Source organism: Cebus imitator, unplaced genomic scaffold (genome assembly GCF_001604975.1).
Source record: "Cebus imitator isolate Cc_AM_T3 unplaced genomic scaffold, Cebus_imitator-1.0 Scaffold180, whole genome shotgun sequence".
Taxonomy (NCBI): domain Eukaryota; kingdom Metazoa; phylum Chordata; class Mammalia; order Primates; family Cebidae; genus Cebus; species Cebus imitator.
This window is the reverse complement of record NW_016107495.1, coordinates 2247427-2262239: the sequence shown is the minus strand read 5'-3', so window position 1 is coordinate 2262239 and position 14813 is coordinate 2247427. Positions and strand designations below refer to the sequence as shown.

Below are 14813 nucleotides of genomic sequence, written 5' to 3'. Positions count from 1 at the left end.
ATTGGTTATAATATATCACCTACATTAACTCTATGCATCTCATCCCAAGGCCTCATAGGTCAGTGGATAAAGCACATCACTCAGGAACTCTGAAGTGCACTCAAAATGAGGCACCCGAGTCGCCAGGGCCATGGCCTGTTGATGACAGGTAGCATTCCGTTTTGAAACATCACTTTCAATGATGTTTAGATCCATGTATCAGTTTGGAGAAGCACTCAAAAATGAGACTATAAAGGTTTTGGAAAATAACTTTGGACCAGAATGGTAGCTTATGCCTATAATCTCAGCATTTTGGGAGGCTGAGGTGGGGGGATCATTTGAGCCCAGGAGTTCAAGACCAGCCTGGGCAACATAGTGAGACACTGTCTCTACAAAAAATTAATAAAATTAGCTTGGCATGGTGGCATGGGCCTATAATCCCAGCTACTCAGGAGGCTAAAGTGGGAGGATCTTTTCAGCCACAGAGGTCAAGGCTGCAGTGAGCTGAGATTGCACCACTGCACTCCAGCCTGGGCAACAGGGTGAGATCTCGAACAAGGGGAAAAAAAAAAAAAAAAAGTAACTTTGAAGGCCAAACAGTTATTGTAAAAGATATTCTTAGTGAAAAATTGTTTTCATGAAAGGCATTTTGGTCTAGTTGATTTTTCAATATCTTTTACAATCCTAGGGATTGTTGATCTGATGATTTAGAAATACACATTTGATTAGTTCAGCAAACATTTATTGGGCTTCTACCATGTGCTTGAGTCACTGGAGGTATAAAGATAAGGCGAACTGCTCTTATGAGACATATATCAGATTATTTTGATTAGAAACATGATCTCCAGAAGAGTGGATGACCTCACCAGAAATATATTATTAATATCAAAGGAAAATAATAATACGGGCCTGTGCTAAGTCTTTTTGCGTACCCCATCAGTCACAGGGATGATTAGAATGTTCAATCAAGATCACTGACACATGGCCAGGCATGGTGGCTCACGCCTGTAATCCCAGCACTTTGGGAGGTCAAGGCAGGTGGGTTACCTGAGATCAGGAGTTCAAGACCAGCCTGGCCAACATGGCAAAATCCTGTCTCTACTAAAAACACAAAAATTAGCCAGGCATGATGGCAGGCACCCAGAATCCCAGCTACTTGGGAGGCTGAGGCAGGAGAATCACTTGAACCGGGGGTTGGGGGCGTGGAGTGGAGGTTTCAGTGAGCCAAGATCACACCACTGCACTCCAGCCTGGGTGACAGAGCAAAACTCTTGTCTCAAAAGAAAAAAAAAGATCACTGGCATGAGAATGAAACGTATTTTTTATTTTTGGCCAGTTAACTGTGGCCATTTTTCTGAATGACACTTTCCAGGTGAGACTCAGAAGTGCATCTCTGAGTGCTGACCCCAGGTGGAAAGAGAGTGTTTGGGTCAGGCCCACCATCGTCAGATCGGGGAGCCTAAGTCTACCCGTGTTGTTATTGTATAAGTGGCTCCTATCACCAGTGTATCTCAGATCTTAAGGCCTTGAGATTTCTTGATCTTCAATCTTCAAGTGCTGATAAACACAATAATCTTCAGGGTCAGGGAATAAGGAAGAGGTTTACATTTTACCTAGCTTTTGGATGTTGAGATATGCTCTAATGGGTTGGTTGGTTACCACTGCCATAACAGAAACATCATCTAGACAGATTACAAAATGCTTTAGAGAGCACTCTTTCAGAATGATAAGATTAGAAAGGGAATGGATATTACTTTGCTGTAAATGTGTGTGGCTGGTAAAACATTCAGATGTTCTCTCTAGATCAGATGAGCTGGTTTATGCCTGTAATCCCAGTGCAGGAGGATCTCCTGAGCTTGGGAGTTTAGGACCAGCCTGGGCAACAATAAGACCCTATCTCTTAAAAAAAAAAAAAAAAAAAAAAAAGTCAGGTGTAGTGGCACATACCTATAGTCCCACCTACTTGGGAGGCTGAGACAAGAGGATCACTTAAGCCCAGGAAGTTGAGGCTGCAGTGAGCCATGATCATGTCACTGTTCTCCAGCCTGGGCAACAGAGTGAGACACTGTCTCAAAAAAATGTTCTTTCTCTCTCTGTATGTCTGTAGACATACACCTATATATACATACATCTACCTATCTGCATCTGTAAAAACACACATCTATCAGCTGGGCACGGTGGCTCACACCTGTAATCCCAGAACTTTGGGAGGCTGAGGCAGGTGGATCACCTGAGGTTGGGAGTTCAAGGCCAGCCTGACCAATGTAGAGAAACCCTGTTTCTGCTAAAAATACAAAATTAGCCAGGCATGGTGGCACATGGCTGTAATCCCAACTACTCAGGAGGCTGAGGCAGGAGAATCGCTTGAACCCGGGAGGCAGGGGTTGCAGTGAGCGGAGATCGTGCCATTGCACTCCAGTCCAGGCAACGAGAGCAAACTCTGTCTCAAAAAAGCAAAAAGAAAAGCCACACACACACACATCTATCTATCTCTATCTATATAAACACGCATCTATTTATCTGTATCTAAACCTACGCTACCTATTTTTGAGTAATGGTGTTTACTATGGGGGGGTCCACATAGAAAGCTCATAATTTATTTCTGCTGATAACGTCCTGCTAGTAAACTAATAGGAATGATTTGTCACCATGTATGGGGGGAAATAAAGACTCAATGTGTGTATGTAAGATCTATATCCCTAGTCCATTCTTCTGCAACTTAGGACAAGAGTCCATACATGCCAAGGTTTTGGTTAGGATATTTTTAACTTCCCTGCTAGTCACGTGGCTTACTTGAAGTGTGGAGAGCTACGGCATGTGTGAAGGGCAGCCAAGCATTTATTTGCTCTCCTGATGCTCAGCACAAGGAGACAATCTGACTACAAAGATTTGCATCCCCCGAAGATTCTTGCTAGGCACTATGACATCCCCAAACTTAATTTTCTGTCTTTTTTGATAGTCCTGAGGCCATGAGAGGCAATAGATCAATTAGAATGTAAACTCCATGAGAGGCAATAGATCAATTAGAATGCAGGGAGGCTTTCGACAATCCTCTGATACACAAATGCGTAAACAAATGAACAAATAAATGGACATATGAGTCCCCCTTTAGGACCAACATGGGAATCTACAGCACTGCTACAGATGCGCCTGGACCGATGTTTTGAGTCACTCAGGTCTCCAAATGGCCATAACTTCCCAAGGTTGCATGCCCATAGCTACCACCCCCAAGCTGCCTTGCCTGGAGGAAAAGGTACAGCCCTCAGGCAGACGGTCTTTGGGAAGGTTGCTGATGACTGCCTGGAATGTCCCATGGGTCTCATTTTTATGGCCCAGCAACAGACATTTTAGAAAAACTGAGAGGCAGTGAAGATGGCATATTCATAAGACGCTTTTCTGCTCTGTGTGGTGTTCAAGTGCATTCTGTTTGTGAGTGATTCTGCACGCGACTCAGGGACTGTGGACTGGCTATTTCTGCTTTCCGCTTAAAGGTAGTTTTGCTCTTTTGGAAAACAAATCCACCCATCAAGGCTTCAAGGCAGGGACAATGACAATTCACACAACTAACACTGGGTTCTCTGTAGAACATGGCCTGGTACAGCGTTACTGCTCAATAAATGCTTTCTGATAATGATGTTATCATATTTTAGTTAAAGAGTAATCAAACACAGGCGTGACCTTACAAATATACATACAGAGGTGTTTCCGTTGTCCCTGAGAAACCACTTGAGAGTATTTCAGATTAAGTGGAAACCCCTTACTGGGCTGATTTCAGGCCTCAAATGAATTTGAAAGTCACTGGATGCAAGCTGTGTACCTGAGGTGGGAACTGTATCGGAGGGTTCCCTGTCAGGACATCTGATTTCCGTTCCTTCTCTTACCTGAAATGAGACACAGGGAAATAAGGAAAACGGATTTTGCTAAATTGGAAATGGGTGAGAAGTGAGGCCTCTATTTTGGAAACTATCATTTAAGATAAAGTAAAACGTTGATGTCTTTTAAGATTTCTCCCTCTCCTTCAACACTCTCAGCCAAGTGTCCACATCTTTTCCAAGTGCTCCCAAATCTGCTCCCTCCTCTCCAGAGCCTCTGCCTCCACCAAAGTTCAGGCCTCTGTTATTTCCTTCCAGGATACTGCAATGATTCACCAGCATCATGGCCATCTCTCCCCCAGACTTGCTCCCCACCCTTCTGAATCTGTCCAGAGTGGTCATTCTCAGCATGATCTGATGTGTCACTCCTCTGCCCAAGGCCTCAGTGATGAAGGGATTATCTGTGTCGTTTATTATTGTGTCCCCAGAGCCTAGAACAGTGCCTGGCATAGTAGATGCTCAACAAGTATTTGTTAGTTGAACAAATAAATTACTACTCTGTATTAACTTTGGCAAAAAGTCCAATCTCCCTAGCATGGCCTAAGAGGCCTCTCAACATTCTAAACTACCAGCCCTTGCCCCAAGTCTCCATATTTCCCTGTGTCCAGACCTTTGCCCAAGCAGCTACCTCTCCCCTTTCCCTTTCCTCCCTTCCATTTGCTCACCCTTCCTTCCCTTCATCTGCCTCAGGCTTAGTCACCCTTCAAGACTGAGGTCATGAGCTTCCTTTGGAAAGCCTTCTTCAACTTTCTCCTGTCTGAGCTAGTTTCTCTTCCTCTGTGTTCCGAGAATACCCCACGAAAACAAGCATCGCAGCACGTGTTACATTGCGCTGTAATTGCCTGTTGACTTGTCTGTTGTACCAGACTGAGTTCCTTGGGACAAGTCATATTTTTAATTTACATTTAATCTCTCATACCTGGTATCCATCCATCCACCTATCCATCCATTTTTTTCATTCAGCAAATAGTTATTGGTGCCTACCCTGAGTTCCTGCCTCACTGAGCTTATTCTCTAGTGGTACACAGCAGTCAGTAAATGTGTCCTGAAGAAATGTATCACTGTTTTTATCAGACGATAATAATAGCAATACTTATATAGAGCTCATGATATGCTAGATTCTATTATAAGTCCTTCATACTTACTGACTTATGACAATTTATTAATAACTCCACAAGATAGGACTATTAATGTCATTATTTCCCAGATTAAAAAGCTAAGGCACAGAGAGGTTAAGTATCTTCCTCATTGACACAGAGCCCATAAGTGGAAGAGTCTGGATTTGAACCCAGAGCTGGTTACTTTACCTCATTGCGCCATGCTGCGTGTCAGGTGTGCCCTCATTGCCATACAGGTTAGCATGAATCAAGCTGATAAATGCAGTCTTTCACACTGTGTCTCTCAGGGTGGAGGCCCAGGCCATCAACTCTGCCTCCACTACTTGGAGTAAATCTCACCCTTTTCCATAAAATAGGGAGGCAGAGATGTCACTAGGATCAAATTGGTCTGAGCACACCTCAGTCCTCTGTTCTCTCAGAAAGAAGAACATCAACCTTGACTGTTCCTTGCTTCCCCAGAGGAGCGCGGGGTGCCCTGCCTAATCTCCAGGGGAAGTCTCGGGGGAGACTCCTGAGAAAAGCAGTGAGCAAGGCCTGAGTGCCTGTCAGGCGCCCCCACAAGTGTGGACCAACTCAAAGGCTCTCGAGCTCCACACTCTCTGGATCCAGATCTCACCACGTTTCTCTGCCCTTTCTTAACTTGCTCTTCAGATAAAGTTCTCAGATGAGTTTAGAAGAACTTGTCAGAGATTTGAGGGGGCGGGTTCAGAAGAATTTGTCTTACATCACAACAGACTGGGAACAGGAGGTGCTGGGCAGCTCACTGTAAAGCCCCCCATGCTGGTTGCGGAGGCAACTCTGAAGATGAACCGTGGGGGAGACCTGCTTCCAGGCACCGAGGGGTCAGTCACACACTGGATCCTTCGCCCTCCCCCAGCCGGTCCTGACTGAACCTCAACCGTCTGTGGCAGCCCTCCACATGCCCAGAAGCAGCTGATGTTCTAGGACATTAAGAACCACATGGAATAACTGGGCGCGGTGGCTCAAGCCTGTAATCCCAGCACTTTGGGAGGCCGAGGTGGGTGGATCACAAGGTCAGGAGTTTGAGATCAGCCTGGCCAACATGGTGAAACCCCATCTCTACTATAAATACAAAAAATTAGTTGGGCATGGTGATGCGTGCCTATAATCTCAGCTACTCATGAGGCTGAGGCAGGAGAATCACTTGAACCCAGGAGGCAGAGGTTGCAGTGAGCTGAGATCACACCATTGTGCTCCAGCCTGGGTGACATAGTAAGACTCTGTTCCCCTCTAAATAAATAAGTAAGTAAGTAAGAAAGAAAGTTTTGTATTGAGGTTGCAAATCTGGTCAGTTGATCTGCTTTAAAATAATCCAGGCTGAGTTCGGTGGCTCATGCCTATAATCCCAGCACCTTGGGAGGCTGAGGCAGGTAGATCACTTGAGGTCAGGATTTCAAGACCAGCCTGGCCAACATGGTGAAACATCATTTCTACTATAAAAATACAAAAATAGCCAGGCATGGTGGTGTGTGCCTGTAGTCCCAGCTACTCGGGAGGCTGAGGCAGGAGAACTGCTTGAACCCAGGAGGTGGAGGTTGCAGTGAGCTGAGATCACACCACTGTTCTCCAGATGAGGCAACAGAGTAAGACTCTGTCTCAAAGAAAAAAGAAGAAGAAGAAGAAAAAAGAACCACGTAGACGGTTTCAAAGACTTGGCAAGGAGTGCAGCCCCTGGTTTATCTGCATGTTTGTCAATTACAGAAACTCTTTCCCTACCTCAGGCTTCCCTTCGGGTTTCTGCAGTCTGGTCAGGTAGTTGCTGTTCCTGTAGGTGAACAAATAGGGGCTCTCCTGCAGGGAAAGGTGACATGTTAGAATCGTGACCCAGAAGTCTGTATCCCTTAATTATCAGGCTTGAACATCCAGCAATGCTTTAGGCCAGCTCAGAACATTCACATCACCCTTCCTAATGCTTTCGCATTTCCCGTTTGTGATAGCCAGTCTCTCCTGCTCTTTACCCTGTGGGTTCATGCTACCAGGCTAAGTACATATATTTCGATGAGCAGGAAATCTAATTTTAAGCTTCTTGACAGCCAAAGCAAAAAGGAAAACAAGGTGAATTGTATACTTCTTATTGATAGTAACAAAAAACTTACTAATTCATCAAGAAAGCCAAATACTTGACTATTGGGAACAATGATAGAGTCTCATTCGTTTATGTCCAGTTATTTTCTCATCCACTTATTTGGAAATATTAATTATAAGCCTACTACATATTAGACACATATTTAAGATGTAGTCAAAATGACCCACCCTCCAGGTTCTTAGATAGTCATCATCTCTCCCTTCTTTCCCACTCTGAGGTAGAGGCAGGTCTGGAAATGGCATCTGGGACAGAGGGCCAGGACCCCCAGGAGATGCGTGGGGGCAGCATATGGGGCCAGGTGAGCTGTGGCTTGTTTCTGTGCCTTCCATAGGCATGGAGGGGGCTGCGGTTTTGCAAAAACCGCTCTCATGGCGGCCTGGCACAGTGGCTCACGAGTGTAATCCCAGCACTTTAGGAGGCTGACGTGGGCAGATCACGAGGTCAAGCATTCGAGACCAGCCTGGCCAACACGGTAAAACCCCGTCTCTACTAAAAATACAAAAAAAAATTAGCCAGCCGTGGTGACACGTGCCTGTAATCCCAGCTATTCAGGAGGCTGAGGCAGGAGAATTGCTTGAAACCGGGAGGTGGAAGTTGCAGTGAGCTGAGATTGCACCACTGCACTCCAGCCTGGGTGACAGAGCGAGACTCCATCTCAACAATAACAAAGCTCTCCTGCCCCAGATGTAGGCATTAGGGCCGCTATATATGCAAAACTGTGTGCAGGCCCAGAAGAACCGAGCCAGGACTGTCTTGGGGCTCATATCCCAGGTAAGGCCCACTTCGAAGCAAAGCTTACTTGGCCACCCCACCTATGCCCTCGATTCAGTAAGAGTTCCCTCCCCTGCCCAGTCCCTCCTACCTGAGAGGGACACTTCAGTGGCCTCCTGTGTTTTGTATTCAGTGGCTCATCTTTCTCTCCTGCTGGCTCCATCTAGAAAGCAACGGGGGCTTTAGAACAGGGAAGCTTTGTGCAGGGAGCAGCCTGCCAAGGCACCATTGAGAAAGACTCATGAGACCAGCAGCAGCACCAGGGAACGAATTAGAGACGCACATGTCCAGACCCCATCCCCAACCTACTGAGTCTGAAACTCTGGAGCTGGGGCGCAGCAGCGTGTCTTGTAACCAGCTCTCCAGGCGATTCTGACGCACACCCAAGTTGGAGAACCACAGCATGAGAGGACGCATCGTTTTTTTTTTTTGTTTTTTTTTTTGTTTTTTTTTTTTTTTTGATATTGAAGGGACTTCCTAGTCTACCTCTCCTAGAAGGAAAAACTGCACAACAGAGGTTGAGGTGGCGCCCAGTCAGCCAGGGCAGAGCCGGGACTCTGACATCGTTGTCCTGGATCCAGCCAAACATCATGCAGCTTTCTGATCACGTGGGGGCCGGTTACCCAGCTTGGCTTCTTGTCCCTCCTTGCTGCCCAGCTTCTGTCTGGCTCACTGATTAAAGTTCCCTTAGGAGAGCTGATGTGGGATGGAAGGGCAAGCGCATCGCTTTGCATAAAGCATGTGTTCTTTCCCAAGTCCCCCCTGCAGCCTGTGCCCACAACCCAAATGTATATACGTCCATGCACCACAGAGAATGGAAACCCTCTGTTCCCGGAGAACTGCCTTCATAGCTTTGAGTGAAGCAAGTTATGGGGCCTGGGTCAAGTCTCATGTCTTTCACATGCTCACAGATACAGTGACATGGAACACAGCACAGCCTCCACTCACAAACGGCTAGAGCATCTAGTGAGGCAGGAGTGGGTGGTGTGGTATCTGCTCTGAAATAGGCAGCTACTTAAATGACAACCACGAAGGCCATCAAATGACATCTAATAACACAGATAAAACCTTTATGGTATAGCAGCAGGAGAAACCAGCAGATTATCAGCTTAGTAAACGCATTAGAGATAGGCACGTGATTAGAGGAGAAAGGGATTTTTTTTCTTTGAGACGGAGTCTCGCTCTGTTGCCCAGGCTGGAGTGCAGTGGTGCAATCTCGGTTCACTGCAACCTCCACCTCCTGGGTTCAAGCGATTCTCCTGCCTCAGCCTCCTGAGTAACTGGGATTACAGGCGCCCACCACCTCGCCCAGCTAAGTTTTGTATTTTTAGTAGAGATGGGGTTTCACCATGTTGGCCAGGATGGTCTCTACTCCTGGCCTCGTGATCTGTCCGCCCCAGCCTCCCAAATGGGATTACAGGTGTGAGCCACTGCACCGGCCAGGAGGGTTTTTTTAAAAGTTAAAAAGTTCTTTTTGTTGTTTTAACATGTTCATTATACATATATAAACACTTCAAAAGAAAAACGCAGTGGCTTGGAGGGATTGTAGATTTCCTTCTGCACGTGCTATTTCCTACTGTTTGAGAACAGGTTTTACTATCATCTGGCTGCCCACAGCTGCTGGGCTCTGGTGGTAGCTCTGGCCCTCACCTCCCCTTGCAATCACTCTGCCAAGGGAAGTGGGAAGTTATTGGAAGGGGCAGCTGTCTGGCTCAGTCACAGCTGCCACCAGCCTCCATGAGGATTTCAGATTCCTCAGCGATGTCTTACCCCAGCATCTGTGCCCCAGTAAGCAAGAAACAAGTAAAGAACTTTATCCTTCGTGGAATTGGCTCTTCCCCACACTGAAGGAGCATCAGATAAGGAGGTGTAATTAGCTGAACATTTGGAAAAGGAGTGGTAACTCTCTAGTTCAAGGCCGAGGGGAGGAACTGGACCCCATGCTTCTTTCTGTTTTATTCTGATGGTGGAGTCCGAGGTGGGAAGAACGCTTAAGCCCAGGAGTTTGAGACCAGCCTGGGCAACATGGCAAAACCCCGTCTCTACCAAAATACAAAAAATTAGCTGGGCATGATGGCACACGCCTGTAGTCCCAGCTACTCCTAGAAACAAGGTCCCACCTGGAACATTCAAGACAAAGTGTTCAGCTGGCCTGGATAAGGGCTAGATCCACTTTATCAGAATCATTTAGATATAGCTCTTTTAAGGTTTCTTTCCAGATTCCATTATGGATTAAATTTTTGAAAGGTTGGGGAAGGGTGGGCGTGGTGGCTCATGCCTGTAATCCCAGGCCAGCGCCCAAGCCCGGATGGTTCCAGGTATGTTTATGGGGGGTGCTGTCACCTCCCATGCTGGCATGTGGAGCTTTTCCTTTGCTGGGCCTCAAAGCTCACCTGTGCTAGGGCTTGCAGGATGAGGGAGGGAGGATGCTGACGTGGCCTGAGCATGTGGCTTTGCGGGCCGCAGAGCTGAGAGCTCGCCTCCTTCCCCAACAGGTGTGTCCTGGGGGTGGCTGAGGACAGAGTGGTGGACCTGGATTCCCTGTGGTCATGGTGATTCTGCTGGTCCCTCTCTGCTCCCCACACAGAGGGCAGCCCTTACCTGTGTGTCTGTGAGGATGGACGCAGAACAGCCACACCTGCCTTCTACCTCGGTGTCCCAGTCCAGCCCAGCAAAGAATCACAGATGTGGCAGCAGAGACCCCTGTCCTCCCCGCACCCGGAGGATGCAATTAGCAAAACCGAGGGTAGGAAGAGCCCAATGCCCCCCTGTATTTTCACAAGCCCTCGGGTGCTGGCTAAGGACGCTTAGACCATTTTGGCAGGTAGAGAAAATGGGTGCCCAGAAAGACCATTTGACTTGCCTCAAGAAACCACTGAAAGTGGGACTGAAACCAGAGCCCAGGTTTTCTGGCTCCGCCCAGTGCCCTTTGCCCTAAGCTGTTACCCGCCTCTCATGGCTGACTTCAGGTCTGCGGGAGCTTCTGATGGGTTTCAGCGGCTGTGCTGGATCTGGGAACTGTGGATGGTCTGGCATTTTGCTTGTGAGGAAACTAGGGACTGGGGATGCTTGGGGGACCCCCTCCTATCCTGTCTCTCCTCTGTCCCCACAACCCTGCTGGCTGAGGCTGCAGGAACCTCGGGACTTGCACTGGGAAAGTGGACTTGTTGCATGGGTCTGGAGACAGTGAGGTCACTGCTTACCTAGGAAAGCCACATCCTCCTCCTCTTCTGAGCCCTTGTGACACTCTCTGTGTTGAAGACCTTTGGCCTTGAGGGTGAGACCTTCCATTCCCGTGCACCTGCCTGTTCTGACCCTTGAGTGGTTTTAAGAGACCGTGCATGCAGCGGACCTCACCCGTATGCACGGGACATCACCTGGCTCCATAAAGGCGGCTATTATTGCTGTTGCCACCAACATCAAGGACAAATAGCATGATGAAAGGGGAAAGAGAAAGGAATCCAGCCCTGTCCCTGGACCTGCCCTCTCCAGCTTCTCTGCCTGGTGCTCAAGGGCTTCTTTCATGCTCAGAGCCTTATTATCTCTGTATCTCTTCTCTTATCAGACAGGCCTCTTCCTGCCCTTGCTGCTGCATCTGACGCACTCTTCTCTCCATGCCCTTTGCTCACAAAGGTCGCTTTGCCTGGGAACACCCTCCCTGACCTCTGCCAACACATTCCGCAAAGGCCATTCAAATCCCCTCCTCTCGGCCGCCCCTGGCCTCATCCTTCACACTGCTTCCTGCTGCGCAGCCCAGCACGTCATGGCTGAGTCCCTGTTGACTCTTGTTCCTCCGGGCTGCCTGGCCCTTCCCAGCTACACCTGAAGCTTGGTGAGGACAGAGGCCACGTTTGGTGGGTCTCTTGTATCCTCCTTGGAACCGTGAAGGATATGGCGCCTCCAAGGGTGGGCCACGTTGCAGGTGTCCTTTTGTTGGTTGGGAGAAAGATGGCAGGAGGGGAGAGATTCGGCTGAGCTGACCTTTTTGCTGAAACTATAACAGGATTTCCCCAGATTCCAGAGGAATCTGAGGAGGGCTTGGGAGAATGGTCCCTGCTGAAGGACCAGGTTCCTCTTCCCTGTCCATCATGGGAGATTAGCAGCAAAGTGGGTTTCTGGGGACCTATTCCCTGCAAGGGCCAGGCACACTGACAAACGTCTCTGTTCAGAGAAATCAAAGGCCTTCTTCAAAGGACAGTATGTTTCCAGTATCAGGAACTGCTGGATACCCCTTCCCTCCCTCTACTCTGTCTCATGCTGGCTCGTGTGTGCTGAAATGCAGCTGGCCCTGGCACGTAGCACCCTACGTCAGTTGTGTAGATGGATCCACAAAAGAAGAAAAACAAATTTCTGTCACTAGAACCCTAAAAATAAGGCAGCTTGAATGGGAAGAAAATAAATGGCAAAATCAGGTCTCTGTCTGATGCCCTGGAAAGGCTCAAAGCCTTGACGTCACATTCCACCCCTGACTAATCCCAGATCTCCTGGGGGGACCTCTGGAATCTGGGGAAATCCTGTGACAGTCACAGTAAAAAGGCCAGTCCATGTGGAGTGCTCACTGCTGGCGGGGTCGAGCTGTGCACTGGACAGGTTGGGCCAGGGGCTGGCCTGCGTTTTGCAGAAAGAGAATGGAGACCTGAGTGCACAGAGCTTGAGTGGTGGAATGAGAATTCCCACCATGCCTTCGTCACGCTGAAGTCCATGCTTGTCCCAGGCACCACCCTGGGCCCTGACAACCGTACACACTGCCTAAGTGTGAGGGCAAGTGGGACAGGAACTCAACTCAAGTCTGCAAGGTCTTCCATACAGACTCTGAATAACGGCCCTGCCTTTGCAAAACCAGGGCTGAGGCTCCCCCGAGACCCTCGCTGTTTGCCGGCCTGGCCAGAGCCCAGCACCCGCGGTAAGGCAAACTCCCAGGCAGTCAGAGACGGGCATCACTACGAGAGAAGCATCCCTGGGGGCCCACTACCATTGTCCTGGGATCCTCAGGCACCCTGCAGCCCCTCCCCAGCACAGTGGGCAGGGTGGACTCAGTGGCAGTGGAGACCCTGCCCCTCCTCTGTGGGCCCGGCCTACTCACCATCCTATTCCAGAGATGCAAGGCCAGCGTGGTAGAATTCGGGAGTGGGGGATCCCCCTGAAAGAGAACCAGATGAGAGCAGGACCCTTTGTCTCCCCAGGAATGCAGCGGACCTGCTGCACACTTGGAGGCTGTCTCTGGCATAGAGTTGGGGTGGCCTGATCTGTCCGGGTCCTTTCCCTCAGCCCCTCCTCTCATCAACAACAGGGCATCTACAGGACCACTGTCTGGGGTGAGGGGCCCAAGGTCAGGGCCTGCAGGAGCAGGTGGCATATCAGGCAGCTCCATGTGGTCATGGGGTTCTCTGTGGCTGAACTCAACAGTGGGAAGAGGGGGTGGCAGGGACATGATTTGGGTGTGGTCTGCCTAGGAGGACAAAGGAAAGGCACGTGAAGCTAGTATGTCTCCTCATCCTCTTAAACCATCACTTTCAACATTGTTTATGGCCTGGAGATGGTACAAGGATTCTGACAGGCAGGAGCCAGGAGCCTGGAGGTGGGGACTGTCCCCAGACACGGGACTGAGGCCATAGAGGCTGCAGAGACTTCGGCCAGCAAGTGTGGACCAAGTGCTACATGGTCTCGGTGGCCACTTGCCCAGTGACTTGGGGGAGGGGCAAGGGCAACTCAAATTCTCCTCCCAGAGATGGATGGAGAGGAGCTTGCAGGGAGAGGGGCAAGAGCTAGCATCCCTGGAGATTCTCTTCGGAATAACCATGATGGCCGAGAGGTACAAGCGCTTCCCCAGCACCAGAAGCCACTCTACGTCCTCCCAAGTATTAACTCATGTGGCTCTGATGGCCACCAAGAGGGAGGACGTGTTAATAAGCGGCCCTGAATTTATAGAACAGAGAGGTGGACACCTTGTCCAAGGTCACACAGCTGGCCATCTCAGAGCCAGGAGGCGAAGCTGGGCCATTCACCCCTGGGCCGCCCTGCCGCTAAGAGCCCATCTCACGGGGGCTCTTCAGCCCTGTGGGGAAATTGTATAGGAAAGTATAAGAGACTATGGTGGTATTTCCCCCAAGGCTATGCATCCTGGGTTCAGGATAGTTGAACTGGGCTGAGGCTTGTTGGGGTACGGGTGAGAGAAGGGGCAGGAGCAGATGTATGGCCCAGGCCTCCTCCCCACCACACTTCATTTTTTTTGAGACTGAGTCTCGTTCTATTGCCCAGGCTGGAGAGCAGCGGCACAGTCTTGGCTCAGTACAGCCTCCACCTCCCAGGTTCAAGTGATTCTCGTGCCTCAGCCTCCCGGGTAGCTGGAATTACAGGCACCGACCATCATGCCCAGCTAATTTTTGTGTTTTTAGTAGAGACAAGATTTCACCATGTTGGCCAGGCTGGTCTCCAACTCCTGACCTCAAGTGATCCACTCGCCTCGCCCTCCCAAAGTGCTGCGATTACAGGTGTGAGGCAGCACACCTGGCCCCCACCACACTCTCAATGTGCCACACAGCCCCCACTTACCGAGGGTGGAGATGGGGTGGTCTCATAGAAGAAAGGCTGGAAAACCACCGTGAAGGACTCCTGTTCACTGTACCTGCTGGAGGCCAGGAGGCTGTTCCAGGCTTCCTGGAGAAGACAGCGGAGAGGCGCCCATCCAGGAGCATGAGCGAGGCGGAGCCGCCCAGGTCGTCCTCAGCAGCCCCGGGACAGAACCTCCCCGTTGCATTGTTCTCAAGTCTATTCTGAAACTCCCTCTTGTCTCACCCTTCAGGGCTCTTTGATAGCTAAGCTCAGTGTTCATTTGTCTCTGAAATGTCGGCATTAGGTAATACCTGAGACAGACCTAAAATATGTTCTCTGGAAGCTTAGGAACGACAAGACAGTCCAGCACGTGGTAGGGCCCCTGCCCTCTTCAGGAGCTAACTTCGGTCAAGG

General features: G+C 49.4%; 1 protein-coding gene across 1 annotated transcript in view; it reads right to left on the bottom strand.

The window, feature by feature from the left end:
- The window catches only part of PLB1 (phospholipase B1), a 138549-nt gene that overhangs the window by 89815 nt on the left and 33921 nt on the right, over positions 1-14813 (bottom strand). Inside the window, exons 13-17 of the mRNA XM_017545647.2 lie at positions 14400-14504; positions 12931-12987; positions 7939-8010; positions 6707-6781; positions 3797-3860 (exon numbers count right to left, since the gene is read on the bottom strand). Coding sequence (XP_017401136.2) covers positions 3797-3860; positions 6707-6781; positions 7939-8010; positions 12931-12987; positions 14400-14504 — 373 coding nt within the window. The remainder of the gene's footprint in view (positions 1-3796; positions 3861-6706; positions 6782-7938; positions 8011-12930; positions 12988-14399; positions 14505-14813) is intronic.